We start from the raw sequence: 17580 nt of genomic DNA on the forward strand, positions 1-17580 counted from the left end.
TTACCAGGACTTACAGGATGAACAGTGTAGAGTGTTGTACGACAGGGAAAGCTTGGGGTGCCAGGATGGGTGGTGCATGGGGACCGACACAGTGAGCAGTGGGGTGTGTTGTTGAACAGAGAGACCTCGGGCTAGGAAGTCTAGGATGGTGAATGGTGGGGAGGGTTGATATGTAGGGAGACCCCCTAATATGTGGACTGACAGTGAATGGCAAGGCCTGGAGAGCATTATGGAACACAAAGGCCCAAAGATACTCTCATTGTCAAATGCCAAGAATGACCAGGAGGCACAGAAGTGTCTCAAGAAGTCTTAAACTTCAAGAAGTTTAAACTTTTATTTGCAAACAAAAGCTGTGGCAATCAAAGAACTAGTCACTGACTGCCCATACGGCACAGCACATAGCCTTGCTTTATATTATAGCCCTGACTTAATCACATTTCTGCACCAATCATTCATAACCACATATCTCAGCAGCTTGACAACCCTTGATTCACCACAATTATTTCCACCCATTAATCTAATCATGTTTTGAACCATGTGTTTCATTGTGTCCTGCCACTTTTGCTCATTCACTGTGGCATAGTGTAGGAAATATATGATGTACTTTTGTAGCCTCGTAAATATAATGATGAATTTGTACCCATTGAAAATGAAGTGGTGGCTGATAAACATAAAATAACAACACACACAGATAGTTGCAGGTAAATCAGAACTCATTTACTCCAGTCACGCATGTATTCTTTTAGAACACTGAACCACGTGCACCACATCATGATGTTATTGCGTCCTGTGCCAGTTCACTAGACTTAAGGGAGTTGAAGTCTATCTATAGCACCACTACACTATCCCCACCAGAACTGGCACTATCACCTGGTAGTTTTTTGGGAGGTGCACCCCTTCGTCGGACTGCTGGTGTTGAATAGGGGCAGTTTTGTCAATGTGGACAGGTTTGAACCTGTCAATTGTGAATGACAGAGGCTGCCCGGCAATGTCCAAGATGCAGGTTGACCTTGTTCATCTTATCATGCTCTATGGACCCTCATATGATGCCTACAAGAGCTGTCCATATGTTCCTCTACATATGAACAGACCTTCAGTTCATGTGGTACAAAAGAAACATGTTTGCCATGTGATAATAGTGGTACAGGGGATAATTTTCCTATGGTGTCCTGAGTCTACTCAGTAGTTCTTTGGAATCTTCATTTTTACTGAATCCATGTGGAACAAATCCCCTTGGGACCACCAAAGGTGAGCCGTTTACAAGCTCCGCAGACAAAGTGGAGTGATCCTCTTTTGGAGTTGTCCTAATGCCGAACAACACCCATGGTAATTCGTCTGCCCAGTTGGAACCGTCCAAACGGGCCATTAAAGTTGATTTAAGGTGAGGATGGAACCGTTCAACCATCCCGTTGGACTGTGGGTGATATGTGCGTGTATGATGAAGCGAGAGCCGAGATAAGGCCGTCCATAATGAAGATGTAAATTGAGGTCCTCTGTCAGAAGTGATGTGCGCCAGTGGGCTGAAGCGAGACACTCAGGAATTAAGGAATGCTTGTGCACAGGAGTCCGCAGAAGCATCCACCATGGGGACTGCCTCACTGTGAAGAGATAGCAGTAGCCTCGTGAAACTGGAATTGGTCCCACGATGGACATGGTCAAGGCGGCGAGTTACCGGTGGGAAGGGTTGTATGCCGATGGATTTTGACTTTTTGATGTTACACAAGATCTGGGGATTTGAGCGATGTCTTTCTTCAGACCCTGCCAAACAAAGCTGACGAATGGTATATCTGATGGATGGATGAAAAAAAGACTATGGACAGAATCAAAAATGTGATGTCGCCACAAAGCTGGAACCACTGGCCGTTGATGTCCTACTGACACATTGCAAAAGAGCTGCGGTGTGATATGACTCTTTCTCTGGTGTTTGGGCAGTGGTGAGAGCCGCATAGTCGATACTATGGCCAATAGCTGATATCTCGAGTGCAACTGAGCGGGGAAGTCCATCGGCCAGTGCGTGGTCTTTTCCAGAAATGCACAATATTCTGGCAGAGAATTCCAAAATGAAGGTTAACTGTCACTGTTGTCGAGCTGACCAGGCTCCGACACCTTCAAACCTGTGAAGGTTTGAACATGGTGAAGTGTATGCCTTCCAAAAAATAACAGAAGTGATGGATGGATAAATATATGGCGAGGAGCTCTTTATCAAAGGTGCTATATTTTCTCAGCCTCACGGAGGTGTCATCTAAAGAATGCCAATGGCTTCCATTGGCCGTCGACATACTGGCCACATTAGGCACGTCAGTTGGAAGGGCGGTGGCTGCGTTTAGGACTGGATAACTGAGCATGGTTGTCAGAGCTAATAGTTCCTTTGACTTTCATCTGTCCACTGAATAGATTTGGCATTTCCAGACCGGAGAGTGAACAGAGGCTTCATAACGTGAGCCTGCTGCTGGAAGGAATCAGTGATAAAAGTTAACCATGCCCAAGAACTCTTGAAGACCTTTGACAGTGGTTGGTCTGGAATATTCAGTAATGGTGTCGATCTTGGAAGGCAGCGGAACTACGCCCTTGTCGGTGATGGTATGCCTCAGGAATTCTATGGATTGTTGTCCTAAAACACATTTATCGGGATTGGTGGTCAGTCCAAATTCTCACAGACGTCTATAGGCAGATGTTCCACATGCTCGTCTTTAGTTTTACTGGCGACTAATTTGTCAACTAGATAAATGAAGGCCATGCCACGCCCTACCATGTCCATAACTGGCTGAAAGGTCAGTGCTACATTTTTTTAACTCAAAAGGCATACTAAAAATTCGAACAATCCAAAAGGGGTAATTATTGCCATTTTCAGGATGTCACCTGGGTCCACTGGCACCTGGTGATAGCCATGCACCAAGTCCACTTTTGAAAAGATTTTCGTTTCATGCAGATTCAGTGAAAAAGTCTCGAATGTGGGGAATAGGGTAATGATCCAGAAGGGCGGTAGCTTAACAGCAACAGCTCCAGTATCCCTATGGTCCAAAAGCTGATCGGGGGCACCAATTGTAGCCATTGAAAATGCAGTGGTGGCCGATGAACGTGAAATAATGACATACACATAACTCATTTACTCCAGTCATGTGTATTCATTTAGAACACTGAACCGCACGCGTCACGTCATGACATCATGACGTCCCGTGTCAGGTCGCTAGACTTCTGGGAGTTGTAGTCTATGTAAGCGCCGCTACCATACTATATAATACATAGTAAATTGTTGTTTAGTCATGGATTAATGAATCCATGACTAAAGAAATCTCTTGGTGCATGCCACATTGACCACCGCCAGTGGGCTGATAACGCCTCAAACCGTGCATCTTGGCGCCTCACAGTTTGGCGGGCAGCAACCTCCTTTGAAGAAGACCGCAGAGCCCACCTCACTGACAAAAGGCAAAGGAGGAAAAACCCAACACCCAACCCCAACCAACCAATTTTCCCTTGCAACCGCTGCAATCGTGTCTGCCTGTCCCGCATCGGACTTGTCAGCCACAAACGAGCCTGCAGCTGACGTGGACTTTTTACCCCCTCCATAAATCTTCGTCCGCGAAGCCAAGCCAAAGAAAAGAATGAATGCATAATAAGTAGTACACAGTTCATGTGTTTTATTTTCCATAGTACAAGGGCAAGCTCTCTGAGAGTGGTAAGCCAGGCGGATAGTGAGAATCTACCTGACACCCTTGCGGACTTGTGTTTCAGGTGAAATGGAGGAAATTTAAGGGTGACGTAGGGGCAGAGAGTGGTCGTTGTCTGAAACAGGCGGTCAGAATAGTCCGGCTCCGGGAAGGTCATCAATACATGCGAAGGTGGGGGGGGGGAATTCACAAGGTTGTTCCTGGAACTGGAGCGGTTCAGCAAAAATAAGAGACTGCATGGGTTGAATCTTTACTCCCTGGAGTGGAGTGGAGGGGGGCGGGGGGGTGGGTCTAGTTTATAAAACTGGAGGGGCGGGTCCAGTTTATAAAACTGGAGGGGCGGGTCCTGTTTATAAAACTGGAGGGGCGGGTCCAGTTTATAAAACTGGAGGGGCACGGATAGAGTGGTCTGCTCCCCAGGGTAGATGATTAATGTGAGGAGGGAGGTTTTGAGTGACAGCTTTTTCGGGGGGAAGGGTTCCAATTTGGAACTTGTTGCCACAGGAAGCAGATGAAGTGGTAATAACTGCACTGAACTCAGCACCCTTGGAGAGGAAGAGTTTTGGATGGGAAAAAGGGTCTGGATGTAAATGCCAACTCGGTCAGTGCAGTCGTGTTGGATTGAATGTAGGATACTCACCTAGTTCTCCATCTCCCCTTCACTTCCTCTCCCCACCCTTCCTCTGCTCTCTTTCCCTTCCTGCTGCCCCCCCCCCCCCCGGGAATGTCTGCGCCCTTAGACGGCCTGTGAGGTTTTCTGCATCGAGGATCCATTTCCAGCCGATGAGGACGACTCCTCCTCCCTCGAGGACCTGACCGGCTGGACACCAGACATCTACCGACTGTCCGTGTTGGCGGAGGGGCCAGACCTGGTTACAGGTAACGTCTTTGCCTGTGATTTCCCCCCCCCCCCCCCCCCCCCAGTACCACACCCCTCTTGCATCCACTCCAGAGGTGGCACGGTTCGTGTTGCGATTAGTGCAATGCTGTTACAGCACCAGCGATGGGGACCGGGGTTCAAAGTCAGAGTTTATATGTTCTTCCCAAAGCCCTAGTTCTCTGGTTTCCTCTAAAACATACTGGGGGTGAAGGGTAATTGGGTAGCACAGGTTTGTGGGCTGAACGGCCTGTTACCATGCTGTACGTCGACATTAAACTGTATTCAAAATTGTCTACCTGCCCCCAATACTCCATCTCCCCCTGCCCCGACTCCCCACACCCCTTCTCCCCCATACCATCTCCCCGCTCCCATTCGTTTCCTTCTCCCCTCTCCATCTTCAACTCCCACTTTTCGTCTCTCCACCCCAGCACCTTCTGTCATCCTCACCTGTCCCACTGCTCCTTAACGCCCCTTACATTTCCCTCTCTATTGCTCCCCCCTCTCCCCGCCCCTTGGTCCCACGTTCCCTCCCAGGACTGACCCTGTGTGTGTGTGTGTTTGTGACACAGCCCTGAGCCGCCTGCATCGGAGGAAGACGATGGATACCGTCCTCCTTTCGCGGCAAAACCTGCAGCACCAGAGCTCAGGGTAGGTGGACGCCGAGCCCACGTGGGGGTCCTGAGTGTGTGCCCGTCGGGGTAAAGGGGTCCCGTGGGTGTGCTCGCCCGCTTCAAGTGGTCGAAGGTGTATGCTGCCTGGGTCAGTGGGTCCGCATGGGATGCAAGGTGTGTGCCTGCCAAGGACAGAGAGAGGGTCCGGGTTCTATGCACCTGAGTCAGGGAGTCCAGGGTGCATATTCACGGTAGTTTGGGGTCCATTTCCATGAGGGTCCGGAGTGTGTGTGTCCACAGGGGTCCGGGGTGCGCATCCACAGTGGTTCCAAGAGTCTGGGCTGCGTGTCCGCTGGGGTCCATGGTACCAGCGCTGAGCCAGGTACAGTCCATTACATTTGACTGGGCCTCAGTGTGAAGTGGATCCTCCGTCCATGAGTAACTTAGTGACTCGAGGATTCCCCTCGTGAGTGCCCTGGGCTCCCCGCCTCCCGGTAAGTGACCCAAGTATTGCCCCCAAATCCGTGAGTGCCCCTGGCTTTGCCCTAAACCCTCATAAGGATTCCCCTGAACCCGCAGCCTCAGTGATTAACAGGGATTCCTACCAAACCCCCGGATGAGGGAATTCCCCAACCCCCGTGAGTGACACGGGGGTTTCCCCCCTCCCCCCGGTGAGTGACCCGGGGATTCCCCCACCCCGTATGTAACCCGGGGAGATGAGGGTGTTGGCTGTACAGTCGGGGTGTGGGTTTTCCCGGTCTAATCCATGGATGAACCCTGTCCTGGGGGGGCGGGGGTCCCTATGTGGGCACCTTTGACCTGGGAAGGAGGGCGGAGCCGAGTGGTTTGGGGATCACCGTTCTAGCGGCGGGAGAGCGGGGGTGGTGGGTGGTAATGGGCGGTGCAGGAGCTGAATTGTGTGTTTGGCAGTCGAGCGACCATCCTGGTACGACTGGGGGCGAGGAGCGACCAGTTGACTTACGAACCGGGGGATCACGTGGGGGTGCACCCAGCCAATCACGAGCAGGAAGTGGAGCGGCTGCTCGCCCGTCTCGAGGATCAGCCGGCACTGAACGACCTGGTGTGTGTTCAGCGACGGCAAGACCGGCAGACCGCACAAGGTAGTGAATCTGGCCCTTCACCCCCCCCCCCATCTCGGGGTCGCCCTCTGAGCCCCTCCTCCTCGGTCAGCCCGCGGGACCTCCTACCTCCGTCCCTGGGTCGCAAACACCACCACCCCCCCCAGCCCTGGTCATGTACAACCCCGTCCCCCCTGGGTTCTCCCACTCAGTTCCCCCCCTGGGTTCTCCCACTCAGTTCCCCCCCTGGGTTCTCCCACTCAGTTCCCCCCCTGGGTTCTCCCACTCAGTTCCCCCCCTGGGTTCTCCCACTCAGTTCCCCCCCTGGGTTCTCCCACTCAGTTCCCCCCCTGGGTTCTCCCACTCAGTTCCCCCCCTGGGTTCTCCCACTCAGTTCCCCCCCTGGGTTCTCCCACTCAGTTCCCCCCCTGGGTTCTCCCACTCAGTTCCCCCCCTGGGTTCTCCCACTTACCCACCCCTCTTCCACGACCCGCCTAAGGACCTCCTCCCCATCCCTCCTGTGGACCCCCCCCTCACTGGCTCGCTCGTAGATCCCACTACCCACTGACCCTTCCATCCACACCCCTCCATGGACCTCTGCCCCTGCCTGCCGGTAGACTGCAACACGGCCCGCCCGTGGAAGCCTTCCCTGACTGCCCATGATCACCTCCGCGACCGGTCCCCTCCACTCACCCGGACACCCGACAGAATCTAGGAGCATCCCGGCAGAGGACCTGTGTACTGAGCCTGTGTTTGTCCGCAGGGAAGGTACAGAGCTGGGTGCAGGACACGCGTATCCCACCCTGTACCCTGACCCAGGCACTCACTCACTTTCTGGACATCTGTAGCACCCCAACCTGTGATCTCCTGCAACACTTTGCACAGCTGGCGGGCGATTCCAGCGACAAGAAACAACTGGAAATCCTGAGTCAGGTCAGAGACATGTCCGGATGATTTGGGGTGTCGAGGTCATTGTGAGGCCAGAGACAGCAGGGATTATTGGGGTGTCATGGTTTTTGGTCACTGGGGTCAGAGATGGCAGAGTTGGAAAGTGATTAATTTGAGGCAAGGATCACTCAGGTCAGGGTCATGTCACTGTGGGGTTAGTTACGTCAAGGGTCTCTCTCTTGATAACAATTGCCATGATAAGAATGCACCAGAGCAGCACGTTATGATTTTAAAAAGCAGCCACCATAAATCTATACATTAAGGCAATTCAAGTATATTGTCATCTGATTGTACAAGTACAATGTTCTCCGGTCCTCAGTACAAAACACACAGACACACAATCAGACAAGACACACATACAGACAGATAATACATATGCATGATGTATTTAATCCATACAATAAATAAATATGGTTTCATGAATTTGAGAGTCTCCGAGGGTCAGTGTGAGCAGGTCCTTTGGTCGTTCAGCATCCTCACTGCCCGTGGGAAGAAGCTGTTCCTCAGCCTGGCTCTGATCCTCCTGGATCTCTTCCCCAGTGGGAGCAGCTGAAAGATGCTGTGTGCAGGGAGGGTGACCCTCAAATGATTTTGCTTACCCTCTATAGACAACCATTTCCTTTTCTAATGTATTCTAATTTCAAAGTATCATCCACCAAATGTGTGAGCTACTATATTTCGAATTTCAATTTTTTTAATCCAACAAATCAAACTCTGGTTGCTGCTTTGTGTAGTTTTAATTATTGATAAAACGGATAAACATTTTGGCATAGCTTCGCATTAAGACTTTCATATTGATGAATAACAAAGCATTCACTGTATAATGATACACAATTATTTACTTTATCTCTTCTCTCTTTGGCTTGGCTTCGCGGACGAAGATTTATGGAGGGGGTAAAAAGTCCACGTCAGCTGCAGGCTCGTTTGTGGCTGACAAGTCCGATGCGGGACAGGCAGACACGATTGCAGCGGTTGCAAGGGAAAATTGGTTGGTTGGGGTTGGGTGTTGGGTTTTTCCTCCTTTGCCTTTTGTTCGTGAGGTGGGCTCTGCGGTCTTCTTCAAAGGAGGTTGCTGCCCGCCAAACTGTGAGGCGCCAAGATGCACGGTTTGAGGCGTTATCAGCCCACTGGCGGTGGTCAATGTGGCAGGCACCAAGAGATTTCTTTAGGCAGTCCTTGTACCTTTTCTTTGGTGCACCTCTGTCACGGTGGCCAGTGGAGAGCTCGCCATATAACAGGATCTTGGGAAGGCGATGGTCCTCCATTCTGGAGACATGACCCATCCAGCGCAGCTGGATCTTCAGCAGCGTGGACTCGATGCTGTCGACCTCTGCCATCTCGAGTACTTCGACGTTAGGGGTGTAAGCGCTCCAATGGATGTTGAGGATGGAGCGGAGACAACGCTGGTGGAAGCGTTCTAGGAGCCGTAGGTGGTGCCGGTAGATGACCCATGATTCGGAGCCGAACAGGAGTGTGGGTATGACAACGGCTCTGTATACGCTTATCTTTGTGAGGTTTTTCAGTTGGTTGTTTTTCCAGACTCTTTTGTGTAGTCTTCCAAAGGCGCTATTTGCCTTGGCGAGTCTGTTGTCTATCTCATTGTCGATCCTTGCATCTGATGAAATGGTGCAGCCGAGATAGGTAAACTAGTTGACCGTTTTGAGTTTTGTGTGCCCGATGGAGATGTGGGGGGGCTGGCTGATGGAGGACCTCAGTTTTCTGTATGATAGAGATAAAAACACATATAATGATTCAAAATGATATTTAAAGAGATACAGAAAAAATTCAAATAAAACTATTTTGTACTTTTGCTTTCTAGGAAGAGCAAATTGTTAGTCTGGGTGGATATTAAAATATATCACGTCATAGTCTCTGTGGTAACAGTACAAATAATACTTTTTCATAAAGAAACAGGCACAAAATTAGTCAAGAATCTAAAGCACAAGGTTTTAACCCTTGCATTCCAGCCCCTAATTATTATAATAGACATTAATGGCTAATATATAATTACTATTACAGATATGCAAAGTAAATATGGTAAGTATAAGGTTAGAAATGAAAACTTTCTGCTTCTTGTAAAAGAGGTTTTAGTAATAGTTCGATTTAAGTAACCAGTCTTGGTTTTAATCCTGCACTTGCTGAACGAAACCTTTCTTGTCCGGAACCAAGTAACCAAGAATTTCTTGATGCAGAATAATCCATGATAATTACAATGTCTCCACGTACAAAATTGCATTTAGCTTTAGGCCATTTTTGTCTTTCTTATAATTATGAAAGATATTCTTTAATCATTTCCGAAATAAATCTGCAATGAACTGCACTTGTCTCTGTCTGCATCTTTCTGAAATTGACCTGGAGGCATTAAAGGTTTAGGTTTAAGAAGTAAGAGATGATTCGGTGTAAGTGCCTCGATGTCATTTGAATCGACAAAAATTTTTGTTATTGGACAACTATTTAAAATAGTTTTGATCTTTCACAATAAAGTCTGACAATTGTCATCATTCAGTATTTGACTATTCAAATGGAATTAAGAATTTTTTTGATTGATCTAATAATTCTTTCCCACACACCTCCATGATGTGATCCTGTGGGTGGGTTAAATATCCAATTAATTTATTTTTGAAGTAATGCAATCATGAATTTGATGTTGATTCCAATTTTGAATTGCTTTTTGTAATTGTAGTTGAGCTCCTGTAAAGTTAAATCCATTATCAGAACGTAATTCTTTTACTTGACCATGTCTTGCCAGTAAACATCGAAGAACATTGATAAGAGTCTGTTCCAAGCGGTGACGCTATTTCAATGTGAATTGAAATAGTGAATGTGAATAGTCAAACAAGTAAAAAATAACTCAGTATCGTTTTTTTCAACACTTCTTTGTTTTACTTGCAAAGGACCAAAATAATCAATTCCATTTACATACGTAAATGGGGGTTCATCAGGTGAAACTCTGTCTTGTGGCAAATCCGCCATTTGTTGTTGTCCAGGTTTAGCATTTGCACGTTGACAATTAAGATATTTTGATATAATTCTTTTGATCAATGATGAAGCACCAAGTATTCAATATTTCTGGTATAATTCTGACAACACGGGATTACAACCACCATGACCTGTTTTCTCATGTATATGTCAAACAATCAATTCAGAAAGAAGAAATTCCAGAGCTAAGATAATTGAATCTTCTGGCATTACTGCTTTTTCTAATCTTCCACCTACTCTCAATACATCGTCTACAAGAATAGGATTTAGCCTTTTGTAATATTCAAATTCTTCAATTTTAATATCTCATTTTCTGACAAAAACAAATGATCTCCAATTCAGCATTCTCCAACTCATCAACCGTTAGGTAACAGCTCTTTTGCGTCTTTTTAGATGTATACCTGCCGGCCTGTCCCCTGCCTCACCATGGGGTAGCATGATGACAGGCATTTGGGATCTGTGCCTGGGGTACCCCATGGGTGGCACACCAGCTGCCAATCAAGGTTTGGTTCCGCCCCACCCATTAGTGCACACCTGAGATTAAACTCTCCAGCCTGCCTGGACTTGGTCTTGGGCTATTGTAATTAGATTAACCCTCCTGCTACTGAACTATTGGCCCCCAGTAAATGATATGGGCTTGTCCCTCCAGCACCATGGGGTTTGCCACCCCATGGGTGAGGAATCTTGCTGGCAAAGATAGGACAGTTCCTGTCTCAGCAGGTCTCTGAGGACAGGAGAGACTGTTTCAAGTGGGGAAGGAGCAGAGTCAGTGTAAGCAAGGGCAGCCCTTGGCTTTAACCCAGGGTGGTTGTAGGTTTTCCCCTGGCCTTTTCGTCCCCCCACAAAGTTCCTTCCGTAAATGGCAGAGGTCGGGAGCCCGTCGATGCTGGCATGGTCAACCCCCTGTGTGCAACAGATCCACGAACAGCTGCGTGCGTGTAAAGTCCTCAGTGCTGCCCTACATGTGACTAACATCAACCACACAAAACAAGAGTGCAAATTAAAGGCTAGTTTTAACATACAGCTAGGCCTTGCCTCTGTGCAAGCCTAGGTCAGAATGGAGGAGCCTAGCTCCGGTCAGCTTTATATACAAAGTTGTCAGGTGGTGGCCCCTGGTGACCAAGTGATTTAATAGCATATCACCATATTCACCCCCCAAAAGGATTTTGACCTCCCCCCTCCCCCCACCCCAGTAAGTTCATAAGTCCAGTATCTGATGGGCTTTCCTTTTTCTCCTAGACCTTCGGGTGCTGGGGCAGTGGGAGTGGAGGGTATTGAGGGCAGATTACATTGGATGGGGGTATGCTGTGAGGGTGTAAGTTTTCCCATCAGTTGTAGGGTGGGAGTATGCTGAGGGGGTGTAGGGGCTTCCTGTCAGTTCCAGGGTGGGAGTATGCTGAGGGCGTAGGACTTTCCGTAGGAGTACTGGTTGTTGGGAGTGTATTGTTCAGCGGGGCCCTTTGGGGTGATATGATGGTTGGCTGTCCTGGTGTCTGTCGTCCTTCATGCTGATCCGTAGGGGTCTGCGACTCTCCCTCGTCGTCCACGATTCTGGCCGGTGCGAGGCCCCTGGTGGCTACCGAGTCTTCTTCTCTGTCTCTGAATGCCACAAATGTGTAGTGAAGGTTCACATACCTCAACTCCACTAGCTCCACCAGTGGTTCTATTGGGGCCTGCAATGTTTCTAGAGGAGCGCCGGTCCCAGTGTCATCAACCGTGCCCGTCGCGGCTTTCCTCGAAAAGGAAAACATACGGTCATGTGGTGTCGTGTCAGTAGTGGTATACAACAGCGAGCGTATAGAATGTAAAGCTTCCAGTAACACATCTTGCAATTTTGCCACGGGTAGGTCTTTTGCCTTTAAGGTCAACAGGACGGTTTTCCAGATAATGGCATTTTCTCTTTCTACTTGCCCATTACCCCGGGATTGTAGATTGTGGTGCAGCTAGTGGCAATGCCTCTATCCTGTAGGTACCGCTGGACTTCAGCACTCATAAAGGCGGCACCCCTGTCTGTGTGTATATAGCCGGGCTACCCACACATGATGAAAATGGATTGCAGGCACTTTATTATCGAAACTGCCGATACGTCGGGGCATTGGATTGCAAAAGGGAAGCAGGAGTATTCATCTCTGGCATTAAGGAAATACATTCCTGTTGCAGGAAGGGAGTGGGCCTTTAAAGTCAAGGCTGAAGTGCTCGAGGAGTCACGTGATGGAGTAGTGGCCGGACGGTGAACTCCAGCCCTCTCCAGAAAAGTCGGGAAAAACAAGGGAAAACACAAAGGCACAGAAATAAAAGTTAAAGAAACGTGAGTATAAAGGTGGAAAGAAGATGGCGACAAAAAAAGAAAAATTAAAATCAACGGTAAGAAGAGAGGAAGAGAAGACAACGGAGGAAGAAGGAAAAGGCCTTACCTGTCCGAAGAGGCCCGCTGTGGAGAGAGAAGCCCGCTTCCTCAGGTCGGTAGAAATAGAACTACAAAAATGGCTCGCTGAGCCGAGTAAAAGTGCGCAATCGCGCATGAAAAAAAACACACCGACGGGAGGGGGGACCAGCTGGGGAGTCGATCTCCAAAGCCGGCAACGACAGCTGCAGAACACCTGCAGCAAGAAGAGAACACAGAAGACAATGGAAACAAGAAAGAAGAGAAGAAAAGGGCAACAAAGAAACAACAGATGGCCAACCCAGAGGAAGAAGAGGAGGAAGAGTACAGTGAAATAGAAGAAGAAGGGAAAGGCAAGATAAAGGATATACTTTCTCTTGTTAGAGGATACATGGAGTCATTTAAAGAATGGCAGACACAGGAATTTAATGATTTAAGAAGAAGAATAAACAACACAGGAGAGAAAATGAACAAAATAGATATGACCTTAACAGAAATGGGAAAGAAAATGGACAAGATGGAAGAGCGGGCAGTAGCAGCAGAAATGGAGGTAAAAGACTTAAAAAAGAAATTAGAGGAATCTAATAAAAAAGTTATAGAGACACAAGAACTGTTAACTCAAAAAATAGATATAATGGAAAATTATAACAGAAGAAATAACAAAGATAGTGGGCCTTAAGGAAGATGAAGAAGGCAAGAAAATGAGGGAGTTTATAAAAGATTGGATCCCTAAGACCCTAGGATGTCCAGAACTACAACAAGAAATGGAAATAGAAAGGGCACATAGAGCATTGGCCTCTAAACCACAACCACAACAAAAACCAAGATCTATTTTAGTAAAATTCCTAAGATATACTACAAGAGAAAAGGTACTGGAGAAGACAATGGAAAAAGTAAGAGAGGGCAACAAACCACTGGAGTATAAAGGGCAAAAAATCTTCATTTATCCAGATATAAGTTTTGAACTCCTAAAGAAGAGAAAGGAGTTCAATACAGCAAAGGCGATTTTATGGAAGAAAGGGTATAAATTTATACAAAAGCATCCAGCGGTATTGAAAATATTTATTCCAGGACAACAAAACAGACTATTCTTGGATCCAGAAGAAGCACGAAAATTTGCAGAACAATTACAAAAATAGACTGAGGGATGAAGACGGGTAATGTGAGTAAAAATGATCACGATTGATATGTATGTGGGTAAAGAGGTATAAGAGTGAATAGATACAATGTGCATACGTGAATGTATCTGTACTTGGAGGAAAATATAGATAGTATAGACAAGAATTAATAAGGGAAGGTAATGGAATAGAGAGAATAAGGAGGGAATTAAAAGAGTGACCTTTGTTACATATGAAAAGCGAAATCTTTTCTGGGGGGGGCTGGGTGGGGGGGAATAGCGGTCACTGCAAAATCAGTTGACGCTTGCAAGTGAATTCGCAAACCCAAATGGAGAGGGGAGATGTGGTTGTCCGACAAGGGATAAAGGACAACTCAGGAGGGGAAGGGGAGATTGGGGATAAAGAAGATATAAATAGGAGAATAAGGAAAATGTTTGATGTTGTAGGAATGTTGTCTTATAAAGAGTTTAAAATAAGAAAACAGAAATGGAAAAGGAGGAAAGGTAATGATGGAAAAACGGAAAGAGAAAATAAACAAAGTATAAAATGGCTACATGAACTATATGACTTTAAATATTAATGGAATACATAACCAAATTAAAAGGAAGAAACTACTAAATTTACTGAAAAAGGAAAAAATTGATATAGCATTTATCCAAGAAACACACTTAACTGAATTGGAGCACAAGAAATTAAAGAGAGATTGGGTAGGACATGTAACAGCAGCATCGTATAATTCAAAAGCAAGAGGAGTGGCTATATTAATTAGTAAAAATGTGCCATTTAAAATAGAAGAGGAAATAATAGATCCAGCAGGGAGATATGTTATGATAAAATGTCAGCTCCTAAGTAACATAAAAAACAAAGAATTTGGAATTGATTTGGAGGATGCACAAAAAAGATTTGTTAAGATAGCCGTAGCAAAAAAATGTATTATGTCAACCTGGAAATTGGAAGATAATTTGAAAATACAACAATGGTATATAGAAATGAATAAATGTATTCCATTAGAAAAAATAACATATAGTTTGAGAAATAATATTGAAATATTCAAACAAATATGGCAGCCTTACATTAAATACAATAGCGAAAACCTACCGGGGACAAACATTACCTAAGCTGATGGAAGGAGAAGGAAAGAAAAGAATGGACTCAGTAGAATTTCTGGTGTAATTTTGTTGAATTACAACATTGTCTGACGGGTTTAATGCAACCTAGATTGTATACCTAAAATGGATGAGGGTGGGGGGGTGGCTTGGGAGGAGGGAGGTGGGGGGAGAAAAAGTCACTGTATATGTGTGAAAAAGAAAAAGTGTATATCATGGCTAATGTGATTTATGGTGTGAAAAATAAAAAATTTTAAAAAATTTAAAAAAAAAAGGCTGAAGTGCTCGAAAGGTCTAGTAGCTTTTATCAGTGTGGCTTTATCCGACCGGTAAAACTGCGATTTGCATTCCGCAGAGATAGAACAGCCCTTGTTTAATGTCCTTACTTCCTCTACCAAGAATGGGAGATTATGAAGTGGAACAGTCTAGCGACTCTTGGGTGCCCCAGCTCATTGTGCAAGCTCTGCAGTTGGGACATGTGGTTGAGGGCTGCACAGGTGCCCCTGGACTGCGCATCTGGGGCATCTTTCTCCACTTGGAATGGGACCATCTCATCTATAGACTGCAGGGTTGCTTTTGCAATTAGATCCCCAATATCTGTGAAGGCTTTGATAGCTGCTGGGCAGAGAGGGAAAGCTGAGGTTTTTATGAGTGGGCGGGCCCTGTCGGCAAAGTTGGGAACCCACTGTGCATAATATGCGAAAAGTCTCAAATATTTCTTTAAGGTTTTCTGTGTGTGTGGGACTGGGAGGTTTAGGAACGGGTGCATGTGGTCAGGGTCTGGGCTGATTTCCCCGTTCTGCACCATATAAGTCAGGATGGCCAGTTTCCTAGTTCTAAAGACATATTTATCCCTATTATACGTTAGATTGTGTTCCTCTGCTGCCTGAAAAAAAACACCTTTAAGGTTAACTTCCGAGTGGCCGCAAATCATAACATTGTCAAGGTATGGGAACACAGCCTGGAGTTGGTACTCCTCTACTATGCGGTCCATTTCCGCTGGAACAGGGATGCCGAAGGGGAGACGGAGAAACTGATACAGCCTGCAATCTGCCTCAAACGCTGTGTATATGCAGTCGCTCTCTCTAATGGGCAACTGATGATATGCTGCCTTGAGGTCTGTAGTGAAGAACACTTTATACTGAGCAATGCTGTTTACCATGTCCGCAATACGTGGTAGAGGGTAGGCATCCAGCTGCGTAAACCTGTTGATCATCTAACTGTAATCAACCACCATTTGCTGCTTCTCCCCTGACCTCACTACAACAACTTGTGCTCTCCAGTGGCTGGAGTTCTTCTCTATAACGCCCTCCTGCACAAGTCTGCAGACTTCTGCCCTAATGAAATCTCTGTCCCTCGGGCTGTACCTCCTGCTCTTGGTGGCTCCTGGAGTGCAGTTGGGAGTGAGGTGCGTAAATAGTGGGGGGTTCTATGTTCAAGGCTGTCAGGCTACAGTGTTCGCCTGTTCTTAAGGAGCAGTGGAGGGATGGGCCCATCACAAACTATTGTGATGCTTTTCAATTGGCACTAAAAGTCCAGCCCCAGCAAGACGGGGGGCACAGAGGCATGGGAGAACTAGCAACTTAAACGCTTCACACTCTGTGCCCTGTATTTCCAGTGTGACTGTAGAGCTCGTCGAAAGAACCAAAGACTTGTTGATCCAAACCAAGGCTTTTATTAGCAAAAGACCGGAGCTCTTCACAGGTGGCCGACCAGTCCGGAATGATCCGACCTGGCTAGGGACACAACCCTTTAAGGCCCAGACAATAGGCGTGGCTTAGCTCTCAGCCAATCGCTGTAAGCACAGTCTAGATACTGTAACTATATACACTATGTACATTGGTGATAGATCTGTACTATCACAGTGACCCTGCAGAATTGTTTAACTTTAGCTATATGTCTACTAGACGCTAACAAAATCTGGTGGTCACTCGGGTATGTGTTTAGAGCAAGGCGTTCTACCAGCCCCTGGTCTATTAAACTTTCAGTACTCCCGCTATCCATCAAGCAATTTACTTTCGACCCATTAACTTTAATACTAACAGTAGCATCCGATAAATTGGGTGAACTCGTCTGATTCAAACGCAGAGAGGCCAGCATGGACATGTCCTCCATTCTGGTAGTATTCAGCTTCCTGGTCGTATTTGTACTCTGTACCGTATGTCCTCTGTCCGGCATCCTTGGTTCACTATGGCCGGCTGCACATGGCCCTCTGTTTCTGTCTACCTGAGGAGGAAGGAGAAGAGCTTTCCCGCCTCTCATTTGCATGAGAAGGGGCTTTGGCGGGAGCCTTGGGGCTTCTGCAGGCTTTCGCATAATATCCTTTCTTTCCACATTTTGAACAGTCCTTTTCTCTAGTCGGCAGAGAGTTCTTGGGGTGCTTGCACTGCCCGCAAAAAAAGGCACTTGGAGCGTTCCAGTGGGGCTGCTGGGGCTAACGAGTCCAGCAGTGTATACTCTTCCAGTTCTCACCTAGAGTCCTCCAGAGCCTCCTCAATAGCCTCTTCCAGTCTGACTATCCCTTTTTCCAGCAGCCTTTGTTGGATCTCACTAGATCTGACGCCCGCTACAATCCTATCCCTTACGAGGTCATCCGCATACTCTTGGGCTGATACTAGGTCTTTCAGGGAGAGAATGAAATCTCTAACTGACTTGCCTGCTTGCTGTGATCTGGTCATGTGCCTGTGCCTGGAGTGGAGCTTGCTGTACCCTTTATTATAATGTCTCTGTAAGGTGCTCATAGCCTCTTGGTAGGACTTGGCATCCTATATAAGGGAGTACGGGCGATTTCCCCCAGCTGCACTAGCA

The 17580-nt window shown here is 46.9% G+C and overlaps 1 protein-coding gene across 1 annotated transcript in view; it reads left to right on the forward strand.

The window, feature by feature from the left end:
- The first annotated feature begins 4389 nt into the window (after positions 1–4389).
- The window catches only part of LOC138754851 (nitric oxide synthase 1-like), a 46710-nt gene continuing 33519 nt past the window's right edge, over positions 4390–17580 (forward strand). Inside the window, exons 1-4 of the mRNA XM_069919750.1 lie at positions 4390–4547; positions 5118–5196; positions 6090–6280; positions 7002–7171. Coding sequence (XP_069775851.1) covers positions 5147–5196; positions 6090–6280; positions 7002–7171 — 411 coding nt within the window. The 5' untranslated portion in view covers positions 4390–4547; positions 5118–5146. The remainder of the gene's footprint in view (positions 4548–5117; positions 5197–6089; positions 6281–7001; positions 7172–17580) is intronic.

Source organism: Narcine bancroftii, chromosome 2, assembly GCF_036971445.1.
Source record: "Narcine bancroftii isolate sNarBan1 chromosome 2, sNarBan1.hap1, whole genome shotgun sequence".
In the NCBI taxonomy this organism is placed as follows: domain Eukaryota; kingdom Metazoa; phylum Chordata; class Chondrichthyes; order Torpediniformes; family Narcinidae; genus Narcine; species Narcine bancroftii.